Source organism: Chiloscyllium plagiosum, chromosome 4 (assembly GCF_004010195.1).
Source record: "Chiloscyllium plagiosum isolate BGI_BamShark_2017 chromosome 4, ASM401019v2, whole genome shotgun sequence".
NCBI classification, from domain to species: Eukaryota; Metazoa; Chordata; class Chondrichthyes; order Orectolobiformes; family Hemiscylliidae; genus Chiloscyllium; species Chiloscyllium plagiosum.
The window spans coordinates 96,944,238-96,966,709 of record NC_057713.1 but is presented as its reverse complement, the minus strand read 5'-3'; the positions used below and the strand labels follow the sequence as shown (position 1 = coordinate 96,966,709).

General features: G+C 40.7%; 1 protein-coding gene across 1 annotated transcript; it reads right to left on the bottom strand.

The window, feature by feature from the left end:
• Positions 1 to 1,915: 1,915 nt before the first annotated feature.
• Positions 1,916 to 22,221, bottom strand: derl1 (derlin 1). Its single transcript, XM_043688677.1, has 8 exons — positions 21,952 to 22,221; positions 16,291 to 16,390; positions 13,260 to 13,324; positions 11,025 to 11,051; positions 9,825 to 9,920; positions 6,595 to 6,647; positions 5,064 to 5,174; positions 1,916 to 4,936 (listed from the first exon to the last, which is right to left on the bottom strand). Exons 1-8 carry the CDS (start codon positions 22,108 to 22,110, stop codon positions 4,792 to 4,794), a joined length of 756 nt encoding a protein of 251 aa, XP_043544612.1. The 5' UTR covers positions 22,111 to 22,221; the 3' UTR covers positions 1,916 to 4,791.
• Positions 22,222 to 22,472: the final 251 nt, after the last annotated feature.

The window sequence follows — 22,472 nt, the reverse complement described above, 5'->3', positions numbered from 1 at the left end:
GTGGAAGAAATATCTCAATGCGGCCCTACTCCAACAAGTCATTTATGCCATTTTGATGAGGTGTCTCCATGCACAATTGCTGTGAGTGGCACGGTGGCTAGCACTGCTGCCTCACAGTGCGAGCGACCTGGGTTCAATTCCTGCCTCAGGCGACTGACTGTGTGGAGTTTGCACATTCTCCACAGTCCAAAAAATGTGCAGGTTAGGTGAATTGGTCATGCTAAATTGCTCATAGTGTTAGGTGAAGGGATAAATGTAGGGGAATAGGTCTGGGTGGTTTGTGCTTCGGTGGGTTGGTGTGGACTTGTTGGGCCGAAGGGCCTGTTTCCACACTGTAACTAATCTAATCTAATCCTTAACGTTGTGCAGCTCTAAATGCTAATCAGCTGTTGGTTTCTACTTGGATGAGAAGCTGTTTTCCTTTTAGTTTTTTGTCTCCTTGACCCATGGTCCCAAAACATAGGTCAAGTTACATTTCTGCATGTAAGCCTAGGTAACGCATACAAGTAGGCTACTGATCTTTAGAAGCATCACTAATGCCTCAATATTGTTCTCCCAGGTCCAGCTCCACATACAAGTGGCAGCATTCATTAAAATGCCAGCTCCTGTGAAAATCCAGGTGGACCTACCTGTCTGTTGTGCTTTTTGCTAATATATCTTTACACAAAATGCAATCACAGTAATCAGATAAATCTCAGAGGCAGTATCAGTTATACAACACTATTTACCAGAATCACATGAATACAAGTCTCAATCCTTGCACAGAATACCACCAGAAAACATATGACCAGGCTCTGGCCTGGAGTATATTCTTTTCTCTAGGTCCTTGATCTAGGGTCCCATGTTGAATAATCATATCTACGTTCTTTTGACCTCTGCGAGTCCCTGACTCAGAGCCATCCTTCTTACAAGTATTGATCCTAGGTTTTCAGTATCAGTATGCAAGTTCCTTTCCTCTTTTACACCATCAGATCCTTCTGTTTCCCTGACCTGTCGCTGGTAATAAGCTGTCTAATAACCAACTGTGGTTAACCATTTCTTCTTTCATCTAAATCAGTCACCTGTTTTCTTCTGCAGCTTCTCAGTAATTTCTGGTTTCTGTCTACATTGCAGTTTAAGTAATCACTAAACTCATGCTGGTTAATTTGGTCAAGCTACAGCTATATTTTCATATTAGCACCCTACACTGTCCCAGGCATAATTGAAGCAAATGGTTGCATCAAAGCCAGCATTGGATTGAAGCTGGAACTTATGATGCCCAGGATTTAAGTACAACATTGGAGTTCATGACTTTTGCATTTATACAATCAGGAGCTTCTTTAAAAGAACTTGTATTTACGTAATCTCTTGAACATAAATATAAAACAAACAATCCCAAGGGGCCTCACAGGAGTGCTGTAAAATGAGAGGTCAAGCTATATTAGGTCAGATATCAATACCTTATTCAAAGAGGTAGATTTTAAGCTGTCTCAAGAACAAAGATGAGGTAAGGCGATAGGTTAAAGGAGAAAATTCCAGAGCATACTGACAATGCAGCTGACAGCATTGCCACCAATGGCGAAGCAATTAAAATCAAGTCTGCGGTGCTCAATAGCCCAACATTAATCACACAGACGAACTGCAGGGAAGTGAATGGGTCAAGGGCAATGGGTTAGAGTGATTGATAAGATTGCAGTTTAGCCTCTTGTTGATTATTGTTTATTTCGCTGTTATTAGCTTACTTTGTATAACTTCTTCAAATGGCCATTATCAAAGATTGCTTCTGCATTTCAGACACTGCATCTCCCAATCTGAAAGATCAAGAACTCACTCAGTAATGAACTGTGATCAACATGTTCCCATCAATACAGTAATAGGTTTGACAACTACAGCACACAAGAAAAATAACAATAAACCTATGAAAAATTTCTACTCATTTTAGAATTTCAGCAATTTGTGATTTAATTACAAAAGCATACAACTTTTATACAAAACAGCTTTAGGAATCAGTATATACTAACTGTATGCCCTTTGAGGTCTTGCCAATAATCTTTCATTTATACATCAATCTTTCTCAGTGGAAGAGACCAGCACAAAGGGAAAACCTAATTCAATCATATTGCAGAAAGAAATAATCTTTCAAGGGTTGTAAGAGACAACTAAAACTCTTTCCTCATACATCTGTGGCTGATATTTTTTTTAAAAATTAAATATATTTTAAGTGGGTGAAACAAATTGTAATCCAAATTGAAAATTAAATCTTATGTACTATATTTAAATCCATCACAAACAAAAGTGAGTTTCCAGGCTTTAATTAATGAAATCATGTAATCACAAGCAATCTTGGAAGACTGTATAATGCTAAATTGCTATCCCCCATGTCTCCAGAGACAGGTTAATAGGACAGCAGTCAATTTGTCTGTGTGGATGTGCCTAGATTTAATGGTCTATGCATCACTTCTGAAGGCCTGGGTTATGTGAACTGACAAACCAATAACCTACATCATACCACCTGTTAACATTTCACTTGGAAACAAATTAAACAGAAACAGGCACGTTTAATATGAAATAACATATGGGTTTACAAATTCCGCACTACTGTCTCTGCTCAAAGCCATTTCAAATCAATTAATAAGCACAGCACTATTAATTTGGCCCTGCTTTCTCTTGCAGTAGAATTCACCTTTATAAATCTAATTGGATTATTCAGAATTGAACAATATACAGTTACTGAAGTTATTTCTTTAAATTCTGAAATTTAAAGCATTTGCTACCAGAACCGAAACCCTTTTATAAATATAATGATCTTTCCAATTAGACTGGAGATCCTTAAATGTAGTCAGGAGTTAAAATAAATTACACTAGTAGAGTTCCCACATCAGGGCAGTCAACTGAATGTTTCTCTGGAATGAAGCGGGGTGAAAAAAAAAGGGCACATAGTTGAGATGTAATTCCGTCCCATTACAAAAAGTTTATGTTCGATCTTAAATTTTGTATTTCCATTGTAAACATGTCAATTGCCTTCACCATAAATTCCCAGGACTTCCATAAGAATGGCAAGTGTCCACATAAACTGTGCACTCAGGGCTCCCCCCCCTGTCTACATGTGGCATTTTACTGCCTCTGCTGACAGTGTGTTAGTACAGGACAACAAAATCTTGTTATAAATAAAGACCTGGAATTTAGAATACAGGAGATGCAGGCATTAGATTTTATTTTTAGATTACTTATAAGTATGAAATTCAAAAGAATTTATTTTTAAACATTATCTGCCATGACAAACGACGTTTTTTAAAACAAGAGATTTCAATATGAAAGTGAAGCACTGATCGGGAGTGAGAACGGAACATACTGGTTTCAATGACATCTTTGTGGCACTTCTGGTCACTTGACAGCTTTTGTAAAGATTGTTACACCAATGAAGTCTCTGTAAATATATTTTCAAAACTCTACAACCCCTTCATTCAACCTTCAAACCAAAGCAATGAACTAGGAGGCAGGGCACCAAGGAAGAATGAACCATTTAAACATATCACTGGCCCAACACTAATCCTTTCCGCCAGCCAATACCAAACGCAGGCCAGGAACTGGGGAAACTAATGTGGCTTCTATCTTGGCACATCTTAGTGGCTAGCTCAACAGGAACGCTGGTGAATGCCCCAGCTTGCCAGCCTCTCAGTTGGTGTCATTCAGAGACCTAGAAAAACTGTGGCAGCAATGAATCAAAGTTGAAACAGAATCAGTGTTTGCTGAGCAGACTTATCTGTCTTTGCAAGCACCATTTCGGTTCATGATGCTGATGATTCAGATTCAATACAACCTCCCCCATTCTGTTTAAATCTCAAATACAAGAAATGCAGTTTGGCAATAATTCTGATAGCTATATCAAAGTGAAGAAATTAGCAAAATCAAAACCCAAACGATTCTCTTCCTGCAGATAGACTTCCTATTTTTCACCTCTGTTGAAAAAAATCCACAGGAGCAGCAAACTATGTAAGCCATAAAACTCTAACAGCAACAGTGAAACTAGCTCGGAGGGTCACCATAGATGATCAGGTGTCGCTGTTGTTTCAGAATATCATCCCTGGTTGGTGACTGCTACATAGCTTTTCAGTCAGCTGATGTGCTCCAAAGTTTCTTTCCCATGCCTTCTCCCAACACCACACACATCCAGCAATCTCCCAAAGTGACAACAGCTCTACTGTAGACCCGAAATATTGGTCATAAAACTGGGACAAATGCTAAAAAGGTGTAACGCGTCTGCGTGTGTGCGAGTGAGCGAGAGAGAAAAATACAGAATGCGCACACTCTACCCACATGATACCTCTTGTCAACCTGATCAATGCCGAACCTGCCTGTTAAAAATAGAGAAATAAGTAATTCTTGGAAATTCTGTTTCTCTTAAGAGGTTCGATATCATGTCTCAGCGAAGGTGTGAAAGAAAAATGCCTGTTGCAGTGGATATGCAACTTCCAGTTTACCAACTGGAAATGTGTGTCCTGGTAGAGACTGATCAACGTTTTAAAAAAAACAGGTCATAAACTTTGATTTACTCTACAAAATCCTTCTGAAAATGAAATTCTGCTGTAAAGATCAGATTTATAGTAGTCTACTAGAGATGTACATTTCCATATCAATATTTCTTATCCTCCTTTCCTTAGCAGCCAAGTGGACATCACAATCCTACCAGCATCCCACAATCATTAAAATTTCAGCTGCAATTCCAAAACACAAGATACTCTTAGTCAACACGTATTGTACAGTAAACGACATAAATGCAGGCGTTGGGCTCTTCCATAGAAAAAGAAAAGTTCAGTTGTCTCCTAATCTTTGGCCTTGACCCCAGAAATAGCCTCGCCCCCATCGCCCCCCCTCATCTTCAGCTTGTGGTCTCCTGCTTGCAGGTCGGACTCCAAAACCAGATACACCACCCCTCCTTGGAGGAAACCATCGAGAGCTGGAGTGGAGATAGGAGAGAGAGAAAAGAAAATTCTCTAAGTACAATCTCTCACAAAACAAACCGGTTAGAGGTTCAGTGAAACAAAGCCAACAGCAAAGTAGCAAGACCAGCTAGATTTACTTACAGAAACTGTGGTGTACATAGAAATGTTCTCCCACCATATTCTTGAGGATATTTAAACATCAAGACGTAGTACATATGGCCAACAAAGATACCAACGAGCTCGTCCATCACCCTGTGATGGATTTAAAAAGAATTAACTTACATTAAGGGTACATAGCAGCTTGTCAAAAGCATTTTTGCAAAATATAGTTTCAAGAAAACTATTGAACAAGACAGAAATTCCACCTCAAGCACATGAACAAAGAATTTAATTTAATCACAATACTCTTAAGGATTTCTTTGACTATAAGCTATGCTTTGATGAGGGATAGAAAGATTTCTGAAGTCTCTCCTTTGGAGGCTGTCTTTGATATAAATGATCAGTATCAAGGCTGCATGACCATTCTCTGTGGAATACATTAAAAAAATTCAACACGGAGCTAATGAGAAGCAGGCACTTCCTCCTCAGTTGTGCCGTTTCTTTCACCATAACATGCCCAAAGTCTGCATAACAGACTGTAATGACAATGAGCTTCCACAGCCATTTGTAATAGTCTTAAAAACACTGTGCTAGCAGTAGTCTCCTGTCACAAATCTGGCCTTGCTTCAGGGTAACTTACTTCAGTCCATTTGCAGGTCTTCGAGGAAACTCCAAAAATTAAATTGGATGTTATTGGCACATTTAATTTCATTCCATGGAATCCTTCTCACCACAAAACAAAATGAAACCTGGCCTTGCCTTCTCCACCCCCTCGATCTCCTGGTACCAGCCTCCCTCCACTTACCTTATTAGTGCTGCTCTTTGTCCCTGCTCCCACGGGGGAGGAAGAAAGCCCTGGCTCAGCAGCACTAGCCTCCAACTCCCTCTTGCTCCCAGCCTCTCCAGGCCTCTCATCAGCAGAGCACAAACCCCACTGACTTACAGTCATAGAGATGTGCAGCACAGAAACAGACCCTTCAGTCCAACACGTTCATGCCGACCAGATATCCTAATCTAGTCCCCTTTGCCAGCACTTGGTCTATATTCCTCTAAACCCTTCCTATTCATATGCCCATCCAGATGCCTTTTAAAATGGTGTAATTGTACCAGCCTCCACCATTTCCTCTGGCAGCTCATTCCATACACGCACCACCCTCTGCGTGAAAAATGTTGCCCCTTAGGTCCCTTTTAAATCTTTCCCCTCTCACCCTAAACCTATGCCCTCTAGTTCTGGACTCCCCCACCCCAGGGAAATGACCTTGTCTATTTATCCTATCCATGCCCCTCATAATTTAATAAACCTCTAAGGTCACCCCTCAGTCTCTGAGGCTCCAGGAAAAACAACACCAGCCTATTCAGCCTCTCCCTATAGCTCAAACCCCTGCCCTCCCCCAAAAAACAAACACTGGTGACACCCTTGTAAATCTCTTCTGAACTCTTCTCAGACAAAAAGTCATTCCTGGTCAACAAGACACAGAGGCCGACTTTTACATCGTGTATTCAAACAATACAAATTTCTGATTACTTGAACCAATGCGATAAAGTAGAGAACTTAAATCACTTCTGCACTTACGAATTTCTCAGAATAAAGTTGAATATGAGCAGAGCCCAGGGTAAATAACAAGCCTGTGGAAAAAATAATACAAAATAAATGTGAACATACTATTAAACAGTTTTTTTTTAAATTTTAAAATGCAGATCAGCTGACTTCTAATCACCACTCAATATTTCTCTCACAGTTCCCAGATGGTACAAACTCTTTAGTAAGATGCAAAATTAAGCATGTTTCTTTAAGATGAGAAACAACAAATACACCAAGGTCAACTTCCAACACTCAGTGGCAAGTTAGGTTTAATAGTAGCACTCCAGGCTGCATTGAGCAGTTACTAATTTGAGACCCAAACCAGAGATTTCAACAAATAATCCAAGCTGCCACACCCAGTCCTGAGGAAATCCTGCACTGTCAGATGTGCCATCTTTTGGGTCAGATTTTAAACTAAGTCCCATCAGTGAATAGAGTCATAGAGTCAAGTCCCACTTGCCAGGACCTGGCCCATATCCCTCTCTATTCATATACCCATCCAAATGCCTTTTAAATGTTGCAATTGTACCAGCTATCACCACTTCCCAGAACTGTATTATACAGTTATTTCTCTCAATGCTGTTTGTGTTTGTAATGTGCCCACAATACAACAGACTAAGGAATCCAAGAGCTGTGGATAGCCCAAGACCATAAAATAAGTTATATAAAGGCTACAATAAAACAAAGAATTGCCGGTGCCGAAAATCTGAACAGAAGCAAAGGGATGGAGGAACTCTGCAGGTCTGAGACAATGGCCCAGTGATATTAACACAATGCTATTAGTAGTATACAGTTGGGAGGACTCAACATGGCTTCAGGTTAAAATGGGCAAGAAAACCTCCTGATGATCATGCATCATTCCCTTGGCTGATGAAGCTACTCCTCCATGTTGTACAATACTTGGGAGGAAGCACTGAGTGTGGATACGTTGCAAAATGTACTCTGGGTGGTGGATTTCAATGTTCATTTTCAACAGTGGCTCAGAAGCAGAACTACTGATTAAGTGGGTTGGGTTCTAAAGGACATGGCTACTAGAGTGGGTCTGGAGCATGTGGTGAGGGAGTCAAGAGGGCAAAACATACTTACCCTCATCCTTACCAATCTGCCAGCTGCAGATTCATCTGTCCATGTCAGTATCAGTAAGAGTGACCACTGCAAAGTCCTTGTGGAGACAAATTGAGAACACTCTCCATCGTGTTGTGTGGCAATATCATTATGCTAAATGGGACAAATTTTGAACAGAACCAGCAACTCAAGACTAGGCAAACCTACCAAACAGGTCTACTTCTGTGCCCATGAGCACATGCTACAAGTGCCCATTGAGAGCCCACAACTAGTGGATCAGATCTAAGCTCTGCAGTGCTGCCACATCCAGTTGTGAATGGTAATGGACAATTAAATAACTCATTGGAGGAGGATGCTCCCCAAGTATCCCTATCCTCAATAATGGAAGAGCCCAATAGATCAGTATAAAAAAATAAGGCTGAGGTATTTGCAGCAGTTTTCAGCCAGCAGTACCAAATGGATGATACTTCTTGGCCTCTTGTCACCAGGTTTCGATTGATTAATAAGTAAATTAATGCATACCCATTCTAAATAATTAAAACCTTAACAGCAATCTGGGATTGTTCAATACTTTGATCTTTTACTATAAATTCTGTGTCCTATGATCCTGCCCCACTAGCTACATGACGAAGGAGCAGAGCCAAATCAGCCTGTTGGACTATAACCTGGTATTGTGTGATTTTTAACTTTGTCCACAAAAGTCCAACACCAGCACCTCCACATCATAGAATTAATATTCTTACGACATGAGGTGAACCCCTATTAATTAAAACAAACTCAGAAAAGCTTGCCTCGTAATCTGGTAAAATATGAGTGAGAGAACTCCCAAATTCCACTATTTAAAGAAAATAACATCAACTTATTTTTTAATTCTAAAAGTGAACATCAAACAACAATTATTCACAACTCCCTTTCTCTTAACTACTTACTATCTGCCTCCAACTCTAACAATATGCTGTTCCAATAGGACACATCAACTTAATTTCAAAACCACACAGGCACTGTCTTCTGAGTCTTCATGCTTCCGGTTGATGATTTCCCTGGGTCACCTTCTTTCTTTTTACTGCATGTATGTTTCATATGAAAAGGTACCTTTGATAGAGAGTATTTTCTAATTTCTTTAGAAGCAAGATGTTGGATGGGCAATTAGCTCTCCACGAATTCCTCTCTCTACGGCACTTGCTCTCTGATCAATGTTCAAGATCCCTGCATTTTATACCTCCCCAACATCTTGATGTTGGCAAAACAATAAATTCAAACTCTATTGGGTTTTAGTATCCTGGGACATAATTTAAATTGATTGGTTAAATTTGAATTGCTGTCAAAACAGCAACCTAAACTCAGGAATCCATTTCACAGCCAAATGTTACAAGTTTTCAATTTTTCAGTACACTCTGGGACTGCCATCCAGACAAATACACAGATGCTTGTAAGCTCTCAGTTCAGAACAGCATGTTTTCTCTGTCTTAAAAGGTACAGTACATGCCTTCAATCTCATAACAATATGGCAAACTCTCCGCTGGTTGGAGTCATACCTGACAATAGGAAAATGGTGGTGGTTGTTGGAGATCAGTGCAGGATATCACTGCAGGAGTTCTTCAGGATAATGTCCAACCTTAAGGCTCAACCACCTTCAGTTGCTTCATCAATGACCCTCCCTCTATCATAAAGGTCAGAAGTGGGGATGTTCACCAATGAGTGCACAATGTTCAGTGCCATTCATGACTCAAGATGCTGAAGCACTCCATGTTCAAACACAATAAGATCTGGACAATATCTAAACTTGGGCTGACAAGTGACAATTAGCATTCCTGCTACACAAAGACCATCACCAATAAGACAATAAGAGACAATCTAACTGCTGTTGTCCTGGTTAATGGATACGGGTACATTCAGTGTGCTGTTCCAGGATTTTGACCCAGTAACAATAAATGAATGGCGACTTTGTTCAGGATAATGAGAGATTTGGAGGGAGCTTGTAGGTTGTGGTGTTCACATCTGTCTACTGTCTTTGTTCTTCTAGATGGGGAGCTTGTGGGAGTAAAAGATGCAAATGAAGGAGCAGCAACAAATCAAGTGGTGTGCTTAATGACTACTGGGAACTGCCGATCTTGCTTCAACACTTAATATCAACAATAACACTTAGGTTTTCTCACCTTAAATGTCATCCCAAACCAGAATGTTACAATCTGGTCTTTGTTGAGTTGTGCCCACACATATACCACCGTCAAAACAAGGGGGACAAACAGAATCTGTCAAAAAGAAAAAGGGAAAGCAATACCTTCCATTTATTTATCCTTAACCATAATACAACCCACATAATATACCCCACCCAATTTTAGATTTTTTTTAGATTCCCTACAGTATGGAAACAGGCCCTTCAGCCCAACAAGTACACACCGACCCTCTGAAGAGTAACCCATCCAGACCCTTTATTTACCCCTGACTAATGCCCCACAAAGCAATTTTATTTAAGAAGCAACTCATTCGCCCTCACTGAATAATTCTCAAATTAAAACAGGAATTTTTTCTCTCTCTTGTCAATCTATAAACACCACTCCTTAATACTGACATACAAGGTTGAGACAGTAGTTTGGTTTTACTACTGCAACCATGGGGTACACCCATATTCTAGCTGTTTTGCATTTAGAATAGCTAGGGCCTCAGGCAAAACAGTAAAGTCTCAGACATTCCTTCAAATTAACAAGCACTCTTCAGGAGGGGCAGGAGGAGGGGGAAAAAGGAAGTCTCAAATTCTTCACCTGCTCAATCAGATTAATAAAAAAAAACTATGTAGGAATATTTTTCTTTAAAAGAAACCCATAATATACAGTACCAGGCTGCAGATAAAACTACAATTTTAGTACGCCACTATGGATACGAACTAAAGGTGCAGTACACATTCTTATAAAAACCAAATGTCACAAGATATTCTATAATAAAAGAAAGAGGAGCAAAGGGGAAAAACCTCTACTCATATTGTGCTTTTAAACATAACTTGCAGCCAAAGGTTCTGCCCTCGATGGAGAAACAGTTGGGGTAGACACAATGGAACGGAGTCACAAACTCATCAATTATCCAATGCTAAACATAATCAAACTTTTCTTTTACACCCGGACGCTATTTACTTTTCCAATCTCACGTCTAATTTGCTCACCAACACAGCATTTCAAAGTGGAGGATGACCGTCAGGTACTTTTGTTTTAAATTACAGTTTACCACCAATCTCCCTCTACTTGCCCAAAGTGGAACATTAGGTGTGGTCATGCACAGAGTATAATGGCAACTTTCCCATCATCTTCACAATAAACACCAAGATTTTCGTGAAGAGGTACAGCCTCCTCCTACATACTTACAAGCATTCCCATGGTTAATCCAACAATCTGTTACTTGTTGATCAGGGAAAATAAAATGACATGTCCATTCCTTTTAAGTTAGCAACAGGGGCTTCTTTAAGTGTACACATCCCAATGATTTAATATTGCTAAATGGTCAGGAAGAAAAGGAACATTGTGCAGACTTGTGCATTTCCCAGTCCATCGTAAGTACAAGCCCCTCCTTCAAAGCCTAGCAATTGGTACATGCCCTTCTTTCAAAGCCCAGCAAGTTGCATAAACTCTTCTTTCAAAGTCTATAATTCTAACACCTCTATTCAAGAAAGGAGAGAGACAAGCAGCAGGAAACTATAAGCCAGTTAGCTTAATATTTGTCCAGGGAAATGTGAGAATTCATTATTTAGCACGAAAGTTAGAAAATCGTAATACAATCAAGCTAAGTCAACATGGCTTCATGAAAGGGAAATGGGATTTGACACATTAGAATTCTTTTAAGATGAAACGAGCAGGTTGAACTAAAAGGCATCAGCAGATATAGTGCATTTGGATTTCCAAAGCGCATTCCATAAGGTGCCATAAAATGTTATGTTGTAACATAAAATATACTTTTGGGAGTGATATATTAACACTGACAGATCGGTGGTTAACATACAGACTTGAATGATGAGACCAACTATATTGTAGCCAAACTTTCAGATGATACAAAAATTGGGAGGAAAACAAGTCACGAAGATACAAAGTGTCTGCAAAGGGAGAGAGAGACAGTTCAAAGGAATAGGCAAAAGATTGGCAGAGGGGACATTATAATGATCGAGGTCATCCACTTCACCAGGAATAACAAAAAAACACAGAATACAAATAATCAGAAAGGCAAACGAGTGGTGACCATTATTGCAAGGGGTGAAGTATAAAACCAGAGAAATCTTGCTATAAGCATTGGCATGATCTGTATTTGTATCGCAGCAGTTCAGGGAAGGCTCACTAGGCACACTGATAGGATGAAGAAGTTGTCTCAACAAAAAAATTGATCAAGTTGGGCCTAAAATCATAAGGAAGAGTTTAAAAGAAATTGAGGAAATCCTATTGAAACATAATATTTTGAGGGAACATGACAGGATAGACATTGAGATGTTTGCTCCCATAGGGAAATTTAGAACTCAATGACAGTTTAAATATAAGGGGTTTCCTTTTTAAGATAGAGATGAGGAGGGATTTATTATCGAAGAGGATCTTTAATCTTTGGTGTTCTCTTCCCAAACTAACAGTGGTGGCTGGGCATTGAATATATTCAAGGCCAAGTAAGACAGATTTTTGATCTTCTAAGTAGTCAAGCTGTATGGAGGACAAACAGGTAAGTGGAATTGGGGGTACATCAGATCGGCCATAATTTTACTGAATGGAGGAGCAAACTCAATGGGATAATGATCAACACCTACACCTATTTCTTATGATCAAAGTGATTCAGTGCAGGACTACAATTATAGTCATATCTCCTCCAATAGCCTGCCTTATGCTTTTAGCACTTTTGCGAACTGAGAAAAATGAACAGGAATAAATGGGTCCTTATCCAAGTGCAGGCAATGAGTACCACAGCGGCTCAGTGATTGGACTCCATCTTTTCTCAACATATTGTCATAATTTAGATGAGGGAACGAAATGTAATATTTCCAAATTTTCAAATGAGACAAAACTCAGCCCAATTTCAGCCGACTTTGACTATATATCACTCAGGAGCTGATCTCCTCGCACTTCCATGGTCATGGGAGGCCCCAGCTTACTCTAAACAGAGCTAACAGAGTATTAACCAGGGCTCTTCTAGTCTGTGTTCCTCACTACTGCTGTCAGCTGTGGCTCAATTGCTCTCGCCTCTTGAAGGAAGTGTACATTCAAGACCCCCATCAGGAGACCTGATGCCAAGAAACTTTAGGCTGACAATCCAGCAAGGGAACACAGCACCTTCAGACATGCTGTCTTTCAGAAGTGATGTTAAACCCCTCTCACCAACTCACAAAAGATTTTGTAGTATGGTTTTGAAGAGCTGGCGAGGTTTCTCCCGTGTTTTGACCAATCATCCCTCAATCAATATCATTAGAAACAAGTGATCTGGTCACTATAGTATTGCTGCGTGGGGGACTTTGCTGTGTCCTTTATTACAACTGAATACTTCAAAAAATACTTCAATGACCATAAGGTGTTGTAAGATATATTTAGGGACAGAAATGCAATATTTTCAACATTGCTTCACAAAAAGGATACCACCGTGCAAATCCAGTTGAAAAACAACATGAATATATAATCTGCTGTTCTCCCATCAAAGAAACCTATAATTAAAAAAAGCAAGAATTATATTGCAGTCCGTTAGGTGTTTTAAGAAGGACAGTAAAATTCATTGTGATACATCCAATGAAATATGCAAAGCACTCAATACTGCTAGCTCTTCCTGAAACCAGGTCAAAACTTACTCTCTAAAGCAGTTATTGATGAAGTAACATGTACCATCATTAATTACAAGGACTGGAAACTTGGTTAAAAGAATACTTTACTGAGATCAAGTGAACTGCCCACATCCCCTCTCAAGTGTTACGAAGTCTGATTCTTTTGCCACCTCCCCCATCCCCCAAGCCAACCCTTATCTCTGCCAAAGGCATAACTGCTTAAAGTGTCTGCCAGTGTGGGACCCTCTCAGAATGTCCAGTGACAGGGTCGGACAGAGTTAGCATGGTAAATATGTAAGATAGCTCGCTGAGCTGGAAGATTTGTTTTCAGACATTTCGTCACCATGACTTGGTCACATCATCAGGGAGATTCTCCGGTGAAACACTGGTAGTATGTCCCCGCCTCTCTATTTATAGGTCCGGGTTTCTTAAGCTGGGTGATGTCATTTCTGTTTTGTTTTAAAGAGGAAAATCATGCTAGGCAAATCTGCTGGGAGCTTTTAAGGATATAACTAGCAAAGTTGATAAGCCAGTGGATGTGGACTTTCAAATGGTTTCTGATAAGGTCCCATATAAGAGACAGGCATGCATAATTAAAGCAGATATCACCTGGTTGTAGTGCACTGACATGGATACAGAACTGGTTGGCAGATAGAAAATAAAGTGTAGGAATAAATAGCACTTTTTTCCAAGTGGTAAGCAGTGACTAGTCAGATACCACAGGGATTAGTGTTTGTCACAATACATATTCAGATGAGGGAACTAAATGTGATATTTCCAAGTATGCAGACCACATAAAGCACTGCGAGTGTTGTGTGTGGTGTGCAAGCTTTGAGGAGGATACAGAGATGCTTCAGTGTGATTTGGAAACATTGAGTGAGTGGGCAAGTGCATGGCAGATGAAATGTAACATGGATAAACAGGAGGTTATTGATTTTGGTAGCAAAAACAAGGAGGCAGATGAGTATCTAATGGTAATAGGTTGAGAAAAGGTGGGGTGCAGCAAGACATGCATGTCCTCGTACAACAGTCACTGAAAGTAAGCATGCAGATACAGCAGGTGGTGAAGGTAGCAAGTGGAACACTGGCTTTTACAGCAAGAAGATTTGACCACAGGAGCAGGGATGACAGCACAAGGGCTTGGTGAAACCACCTAGCGTACTGAGTGCAGCTTTGGTCTTCTTGTCGGAGGAAGATCTCCTTGTTCTGGCTACGGAGGGAGTGCAACAAAGGTTTGCCAGACTGATTATTGGGACAGCAAGACTGACACATGAATATACACTCAATCAGTTCTAACTAAATTCAATGGAGTTTAGAAGAATGAACATAGGGGAACTTCATAGAAATCTATAAAATTCTAAGATTATAAAAGGATCTTGATGAAATGGGTTCAATCTGGATTAACATTTTGGTACAACAAACAAGGGTAGGGCTTATACAATTAATGATAGGTCCTTGGTCTTATAGAACAGAAGGATATAGGGGTTCAGGTACATAATTCTTTGAAGTTTGTGTCACATATAGACAGGATGGTTAAAAAGGCATTTGGCACGCTTGCCTTCATTGCTCGGTCCTTTGAGTATAGGAGTTTTGAGGTTGTACAGGAGTTTTGAGGTTGTACAGGACATTGGCGAGGCCTTTTCTGGAATGTTGTGTCCAGTTCTGGTCGCCCAGTTATAGGAAGGATATTAGGCTGGAGATGGTTCAGAAGAGATTTACCGGGAGGTTGCCAGGTATGAAAGGCTTGGGTTATAAAGAAAGGCTGAATAGGCTGGGACTTTTTCCACTGAAGTGTGGGAGGTTGAGAGACAACCTTACAGAAGTTTATAAAATAATAAGAGGTTTCCATACCCGGCAACATCCTAGTAAATCTCTTCTGAATTCTCTCCAGCTTAATAATATCATTCCTATAACTGGGCGACCAGAACTGGACACAGAAGAGGCTTCGCCATAGTTGACTTTTTTCTAGAATTGGGAATTTCAAGATGAGGGCATACAGTATAAGGTAAAAGGAGGGAGATTTTAAAAAAAGACACAAGGTGCAATTTTATTTTTTTACATAGAGGGTTGTTTCGTGTGGAATGAATGTCCTGAGGAAGTGGTGGATATAGGTACAATTTCAACATTTAAAAGGCATTTGGATAAGTACGAGTAGGAATGTTTGGATGGATAAGGGCCAGCAGCAGGCAGGTAGGGCTAATTTAATTTAGGATTATGCTCAGTAAGGGCTAGTTGGTCCGAAGGGTCTGTTTTCGTGCTGTGGGACTCTATGAAAATCACTGATCTTAGAGTCAATCTTCAGCAAGAACCTAATTTCAACTTCCATTCTGGAGATTGTGAAAATACTGCATTTGGGGTTTTTAGGATTTGACGGATTGCACCAAGGTTAATTTGGGTTTATGACCGAAATGTCGACTCTCCTGCTCCTGGGATGCTGCCTGACCAGCTGGGCTTTTCCAGCACCACACTTTTCAACTCTTATCTCCAGCACCTGCAGTCCTTACTTTCTCCTAGTGCAAACACAGTAGGCTATCTAACACAATAATGCTTTATACTAGATTGTGTATCTCTTTCCCATACTTGTGCAACTAAAAATGTTTCTGAAACTAAAGTTTATTGTTTATCCTTTAACATAATTCAAGCTTGTGAGCAAAAACATTTGTGCCCAAAATATATTTTTAAAAAGTTTTTTAAAATATCAATAAATCTAACAAAGTAATTATTTTATTTCACACAAACTCCTGGATTAGTATTTTCATTTTTTTAAAAAATACAAGATTTTTGAAAAGAAAAGCTCTGAAAGGTTTGGTGCATCAAATGGTTGCAGTGCAAAGACAGGAGTAGAAACGAACCTCTTTCCAAGCTTGAGGAATACGAATACAGGAAGTACAGCTGAATCAAATAATGGAATCCCATTGGGTAAAACAGACTTGCAGTTATTGGCCTCCATATCTGTGTATGCAAAAAATAATATTGGTTGCTCATTAGCCTCACATACACCAGCAGTACAATGAAAACCAAACAAATTTTGATTACTACTTGAATCAAAACCAATTTTATTTCTAGCATACAGTACCTGCAATCAAAACCGGTCATGCTGCTTCTGTCACGTTTTGAAAAACGCATGAATGTATTATTTTGCAATGCACAGTATATTCACAATATTATTAAACAAACAATATTGGCAGCATGGTGGCTCAGTGGTTAGCACTGCTGCCTCACAGCGCCAGGGCCCTGGGTTCAATTCCCGCCTTGGGCAACTGTGTGTGGAGCTTGCACATTCTACCCGTGTCTGCGTGGGTTTCCTCCGGGTGCTCCGGTTATCACCCACAGTCCAAAGGTGTGCAGGCTACGTGAATTGGCCACCCTAAATTGTCCGTCGTGTTAGGTGCATTAGTTAGGGGTGAATGTAGGAGAATAGGTCGGTGTGGACTTGTTGGGTCGAAGGGTCTGTTTCCACACTGTAGTGAATCTAATCTAATCTAAAAAACAAAGCAGCAAGAAATTCAAACTGACATCAACAAATCTTTCACGCATACAATCATTGTCACAAGGAGAGTTCTGTAGCAATGATTTATATAAAGAATGATTTTTTTTTGTTCACATTACAATGTTGAATTCTCCCTTTTCCCTTTTTGTCCTTTCAAATAGATGCACCTTGCATTTAGACAGCAGCTATCACAATCCTAGAATGTCATCTCAGTCAGTCAATTCTTCATTTTTGAAGCATCACTTGTAATGCAAGAAATGTCGTCACCAATTTGCAGATTTCCAACCAATGAGGATGACAGTGGGTAATGTCATAGCACATGTCATCCAAAACAAGACAATGAAATTAATCATCAACGTTGCTTTTCTGCACATCACATGTTTCTTGTCCCATCTAGTGAGGATATTGCTCACAAACACAGCCTTAAAACTTGCCCTGGAGTCCTAGCCAATATTTATCCCTCAAATCAACACCACTGGAGCAGTTTCATGGTTTTTAACAACTGCTGTTTGTGCCTGCTGCAAGATGCCAACTTATCCACAGCATATTCAGCATTATGACAGTGCCAACATTTCAAAAGTACTTAATTGGCTGAAAAAGTACTTTGGGGCATTCTAATGTCATGAAAGGTGCTAAATAAATACAAGTTTTTTAAGCAGAGAAATTTGAGATGAAAAGACTGGTGTGCATGCAGACCATTTAATTAAAATCTGTAGAGATTTTGCTTTCAATTTCAGATTGTAATAAGTGAATATAAATTCCACCTGCTTCTGTGGGATTTGAACCAGAATCCCTGAAATATTATCACAGGCCTTTGGAATACTGGTACAGTTATTTAATGCTGCTACTATTTCCCAAAGTGTTGAAAGAGAGCACGATACATCATAGCAAACTTGATTTGGAGATGCCGGTGTTGGACTGGGGTATACAAAGTTAAAAATCACACAACACCAGGTTATAGTCCAACAGATTTAATTGGAAGCACACTAGCTTTCAGAGCGTTGCTCCTTCATCAGGTGATAGTAGAGGGCTCAATCCCAACACACAGAATTTATAGCAAAAATTTACAATGTGATGTAACTGAAATTATACATTGAAAAATTGATTGTCTGTTAAGCCTTTCATCTGTTAGAATACCATGATAGTTTCACTTCTTTCATGTGTAAATCACAAAACCTTTTTTTAAAAAGTTGCATTCTCAGGTTAGCTGTTAACAATGCTGATAGCTAGACAATATGTTGAAGGTGTTAGCCCCCTGTATTCTCAGTCTATGCCATGATTGATTCTAATCTAAAAAGTGAGATAACGGAGTTTTACATGAATTCATACAGTTTTTGAACAAGTACAGTGTAACCCTGCAAGTACAAATTCACCCCACAAAATATGTGTGCGCTTGTGTGTCTGTCTGGGTTGGGGGTTGAGAGTGAGAGAAAGTGTGTGTGTGTGTGTGTGTAATGAGTGCAGAGTGTCTTATGTCTGAGAGGGGGTGCATGTGTGTGCGCGTCTGTGTGTCTGCGTGCGTGTCTGTGTGCGTGCGTGTTTGTGTATAGGAGTATGTGTGTGTATATTGCAATGGTGGTCACCTGTAATGTGACATGAACCTAAGGTCCTGGTTGAGGTCCTCCCTATGGGTACCGAACTTAGCTATCAGCCTCTGCTCGGCCATTTTTCGCTGCTGCCTGTCCCGAAGTCCACCTTGGAGCCGGGCAGTTTGCTACGAACAACGATCTGTTAGAGGTTTGGCGGTTGTTTAAAGGCAAGTAGTAGAGGTGTGGGAAAGGTCTTGGTGAGGTGCTCATCCTCATTGATAATGTGTTGCAGGTCACGAATCACATGGCGTAGTTTTTCACCTCCTGGGAAACACTGAACAACGAAGGGTACCCTGCCAGTTGCAGCATGTGTCTGTCTCCTGGGGAGGTCATTACAGTTCCTTGCTGTGGCACGTCGAGGAGTTGGGCATCGTACCCCATTCTTGTGATGGCATCCCTGAGTACTGAGTCTGTCCACGTTCCTCCTCATCTGAGCAGATCCGGTGTACGCGTAGGGCTTGTCCATAGGGGATGGCTGTTTTAATATGTTTTCGATGGAAGCTGGAGAAGTGTAGCATTGTGAGGTTGTCTGTGGGTTTGCGGGAGAGTGTGGTGCTGAGGTGTCCATCCTTGATGGAGGTGCATGTGTCCAGGAATGAGACAGATAGTCGAGAGTAGTCCATGGTGAGTTTGATGGTGGGATGAAACTTGTTGATGTCACTGTGTAGTTTTATCAGTGACTCCTCACCATGGGTCCAGAGGAAGAAAATGTCATCAATGTACCTGGTGTATAATGTTGGTTGGAGATCCTGCATAGAGAAGTCTTGTTCGAAGCTATGCATAAAAATGTTGGCATATTGGGGTGCAAATTTGGTCGCCATGGCTGTTCCATGTGTCGGGATGAAGAACTGGTTGTCAAAGATGAAGACGTTGTGATCGAGGATAAAGCGGATGAGTTGTAGGATGGCATTTGGAGATTGGCAGTTGTTGGTGTTGAGTACTGAGGCTGTTGCCACGAGGCCATCATTGTGGGGGATGCTGGTGTAGAATGCGGAAACATCCATTGTGACAGGGAATGTTCCCGGTTCGACTGGTCCGTGGGTGCTGAGTTTCTGTAAGAAATCCGTAGTGTCGCGACAGAAGCTGGAGATCCCCTGTACAATAGGTTTCAAGATGCCTTCCACATAGCCGGAGAGATTCTCACATAGGGTCCCATTGCCCAACACGATGAGACGTCCTGGTGTGTTGGCTTTGTGTACCTTTGGAAGGCAGTAGAAGTCGCCTACACGAGAAGTACATGGGATGAGGGCGCGTAGGGAACTCTGAAGGACTAGATCCAAAGTTCTGATCAGTGTGTTTAATTCACGGGTGTGTTCTTTGGTCAGTTCAGCTGGTAGTTGCCTGTAGTGTTCCTGGTTGTTCAGTTGTCTGTACACTTCCTTGAGTGATCTGTTCTATTCTGAATGACAATGACTCCTCCTTTATCTGCTGGTTTGATGACAATGTTGTGATTGATTTTGAGAGCCTGGATGGCATTGCGTTGTGAACAGATGATGTTTTGCACTACCTTGTGGGTACAGCTGGTGAATCCCACACTCACATGCACCCCCTCACAGACTTAAGACACTCTGACTCACTATACACACACACACACTCAACCCCCAACCCAGACAGACAGACACACACACACACACACACAAAGACCCACATGCACACATATTTTGTGGGGTGAATTTGTACTTGCAGGGTTACACTGTAATTTGCTCAAAAACTGCATACATTCATGTAGAACTCTGTTATCTCACTTTTTAGATTAGAATCAATCATGGCACAGACAGAGAACACAGGGGGCTAACACCTTCAACATATTGTCTAGCTATTAGCATTGTTAACAGCTAACCTGAGAATGCAACATTTTAAAAAAAGGTTTTGTGATTTACACATGAAGGAAGTGAAACTATCATGGTATTCTAACAGATGAAAGGCTTAACAGACAATCAATTTTTCAATGTATAATTTCAGTTACATCACACGTAAACTTTTGCTATAAATTCTGTGTTAGGATTGAGCCCTCCACTACCACCTGATGAAGGAGCAACGCTCCGAAAGCTAATGTGCTTCCAACTAAACCTGTTGGACTATAACCTGGTATTGTGTGATTTTTAACTTCATAGCAAACTATTATCCTTATTAATATGCAAATTCAAACAGTTACATTTACATATTTAAACGTATTCATAGAAATGTAAATATGCTTACACATCAATACTAGGATGAAAAATTATATCTACTTCTACAACACTAATTGATAGAGACACCATTTTAATTAATTCGCAAATATTTTACAATACAGTACTTTATGAGTGATCTGGAAGATGTGAAGTGCTCCTCCTTCTTCTGTACTCAAACTTCACTTTATAATCTGAAAAATCTTTGTTTGCCCTGGGCTTTAATATCATCATAATCATCACAAATGGCAATTTATCATTGAAAAGCATAATAAAACGTCCGAAAGTACTCCACAGGACTGTTGTTTGACAAAAATTTGATACAGTGGCAGGTGACCAAAAGCTTGGTCAAAGTAGCGGATCTTCAGGAGTAACTGAAGATTAATTTGGATTTCTATGTTCTAATGTAAATAGGGAGCAAGGGAGAAGTATTACAAAGTGGGGATCTTCAACATCCTGCACCAGATGGGTTGGATCTGATCTTGACCCCATAATTCTAAGGCATTCTCAAACTGAGGTACACAGAGACCTTCTAAGGGTCTGCAAATGATGGAGATGGGAGCAGGTTGTGGTTAGTGAGTGCAGGTTGAGATGGCCACCTTGCTTCAGAGGACCTGCATATAAGGCGGTGCACAGTGGTGGTTTTGGCAAGATCATTAGGGTGAGCTGCAGTCACCAATCATGCAGGTAAACACAGCCTTACTCAAGAAGAGGGCTTTCAAAAAAAAGTGGTAAATATACTCTTCTCTACAAGCAGTCCATTGGGATTAAGGATGACTTGCTTCCATTCAGTTTGACAAGCTCTGAGATGGCTGATAGCACAACTCTTGATCAGCACTGACTCTGCTTTCTCTCCACAGATGTTCCCAGACCTGCTGAGCTTTCCCCAGTAATTTGGCGTTTCTGGGTATGCTGAGTCAACATTTCCAATCCAGTGACCCTTCTTCAGAATTGTGAAAAGCAGTGCAGTTGGCCTTTGAAGGGTTGGGTAGATACAAATTATTTATCCTCCAAACATCTTAACTTGCCAAACATTATACAAGACAAGACTCGTCAGCGACAAGCAGGCAAATCCATCCCGATGGCTACAGTTAAAAACATTATGAAAAACTCTAAGTACACATTACACAGTTTAATGATTTATCTGAGATTGTTAATCTAGTTGAAAAGAGAGCCCTTCGACCTCAAGAGGATAGAGAATCTCGAGCACAAGGCAGAGGACAGCCTAGCTGGAGTGACACTATCTGATAGGAGTTGTGGCCCTACCTGAAAGTTGTTGAAGAAAGGTTCGGCCCACAGTACCAGGGTCCTGGCGCTCACTATATTGAGCCTCTCCAGGACAGGAAAGATCACGCTGCCCGTGAACCAGTACCTGGTAACCAAGGGGATGCTGCGGTACCACTCGCCCAGGCCGCTGTCCGCCATTCTAACCTGGAGCGAGGGGAGGAAACCAGCCGATGAAACCTTCCCCCTTCTCTCTCTCTGCACCTTCCCCGGACACAGAGCAACAAACGCCACAATCCCAACTCTCCGCTGACTAACCTGACAGCCTAAGGGCTGCTGGGAAAACCGGCACGCACTCCCAGTGACGTGGCTGCACCACGCGCCTCCACCTCACTGCTTCCGGGTGACCGAGCAATCAGCTGATCTGGATTTTTACACTGAGTCCACACAGCAGCAGGGTGTTCAGCCTGTGCCCCAATTTTGTACCTCAAACCTTTTACGTTTGTAAAGTTTCCGTTAGCAGGTTTTGTGTATATATAAGAGATAGATTTTTTTTTAAAAAA

Coding starts and splice junctions, on each gene's coding strand:
- derl1 (XM_043688677.1), bottom strand. CDS start 22,110: ATGGCGGACAGCGGCCTGGGCGAGTGGTACCGCAGCATCCCCTTGGTT. Junction 5,175..6,594: donor AACTTTATTCTGAGAAATTC/GTAAGTGCAGAA, acceptor AATCCATCACAG/GGTGATGGACGAGCTCGTTG. Junction 4,937..5,063: donor CTATGTACACCACAGTTTCT/GTAAGTAAATCT, acceptor TCTCCACTCCAG/CTCTCGATGGTTTCCTCCAA.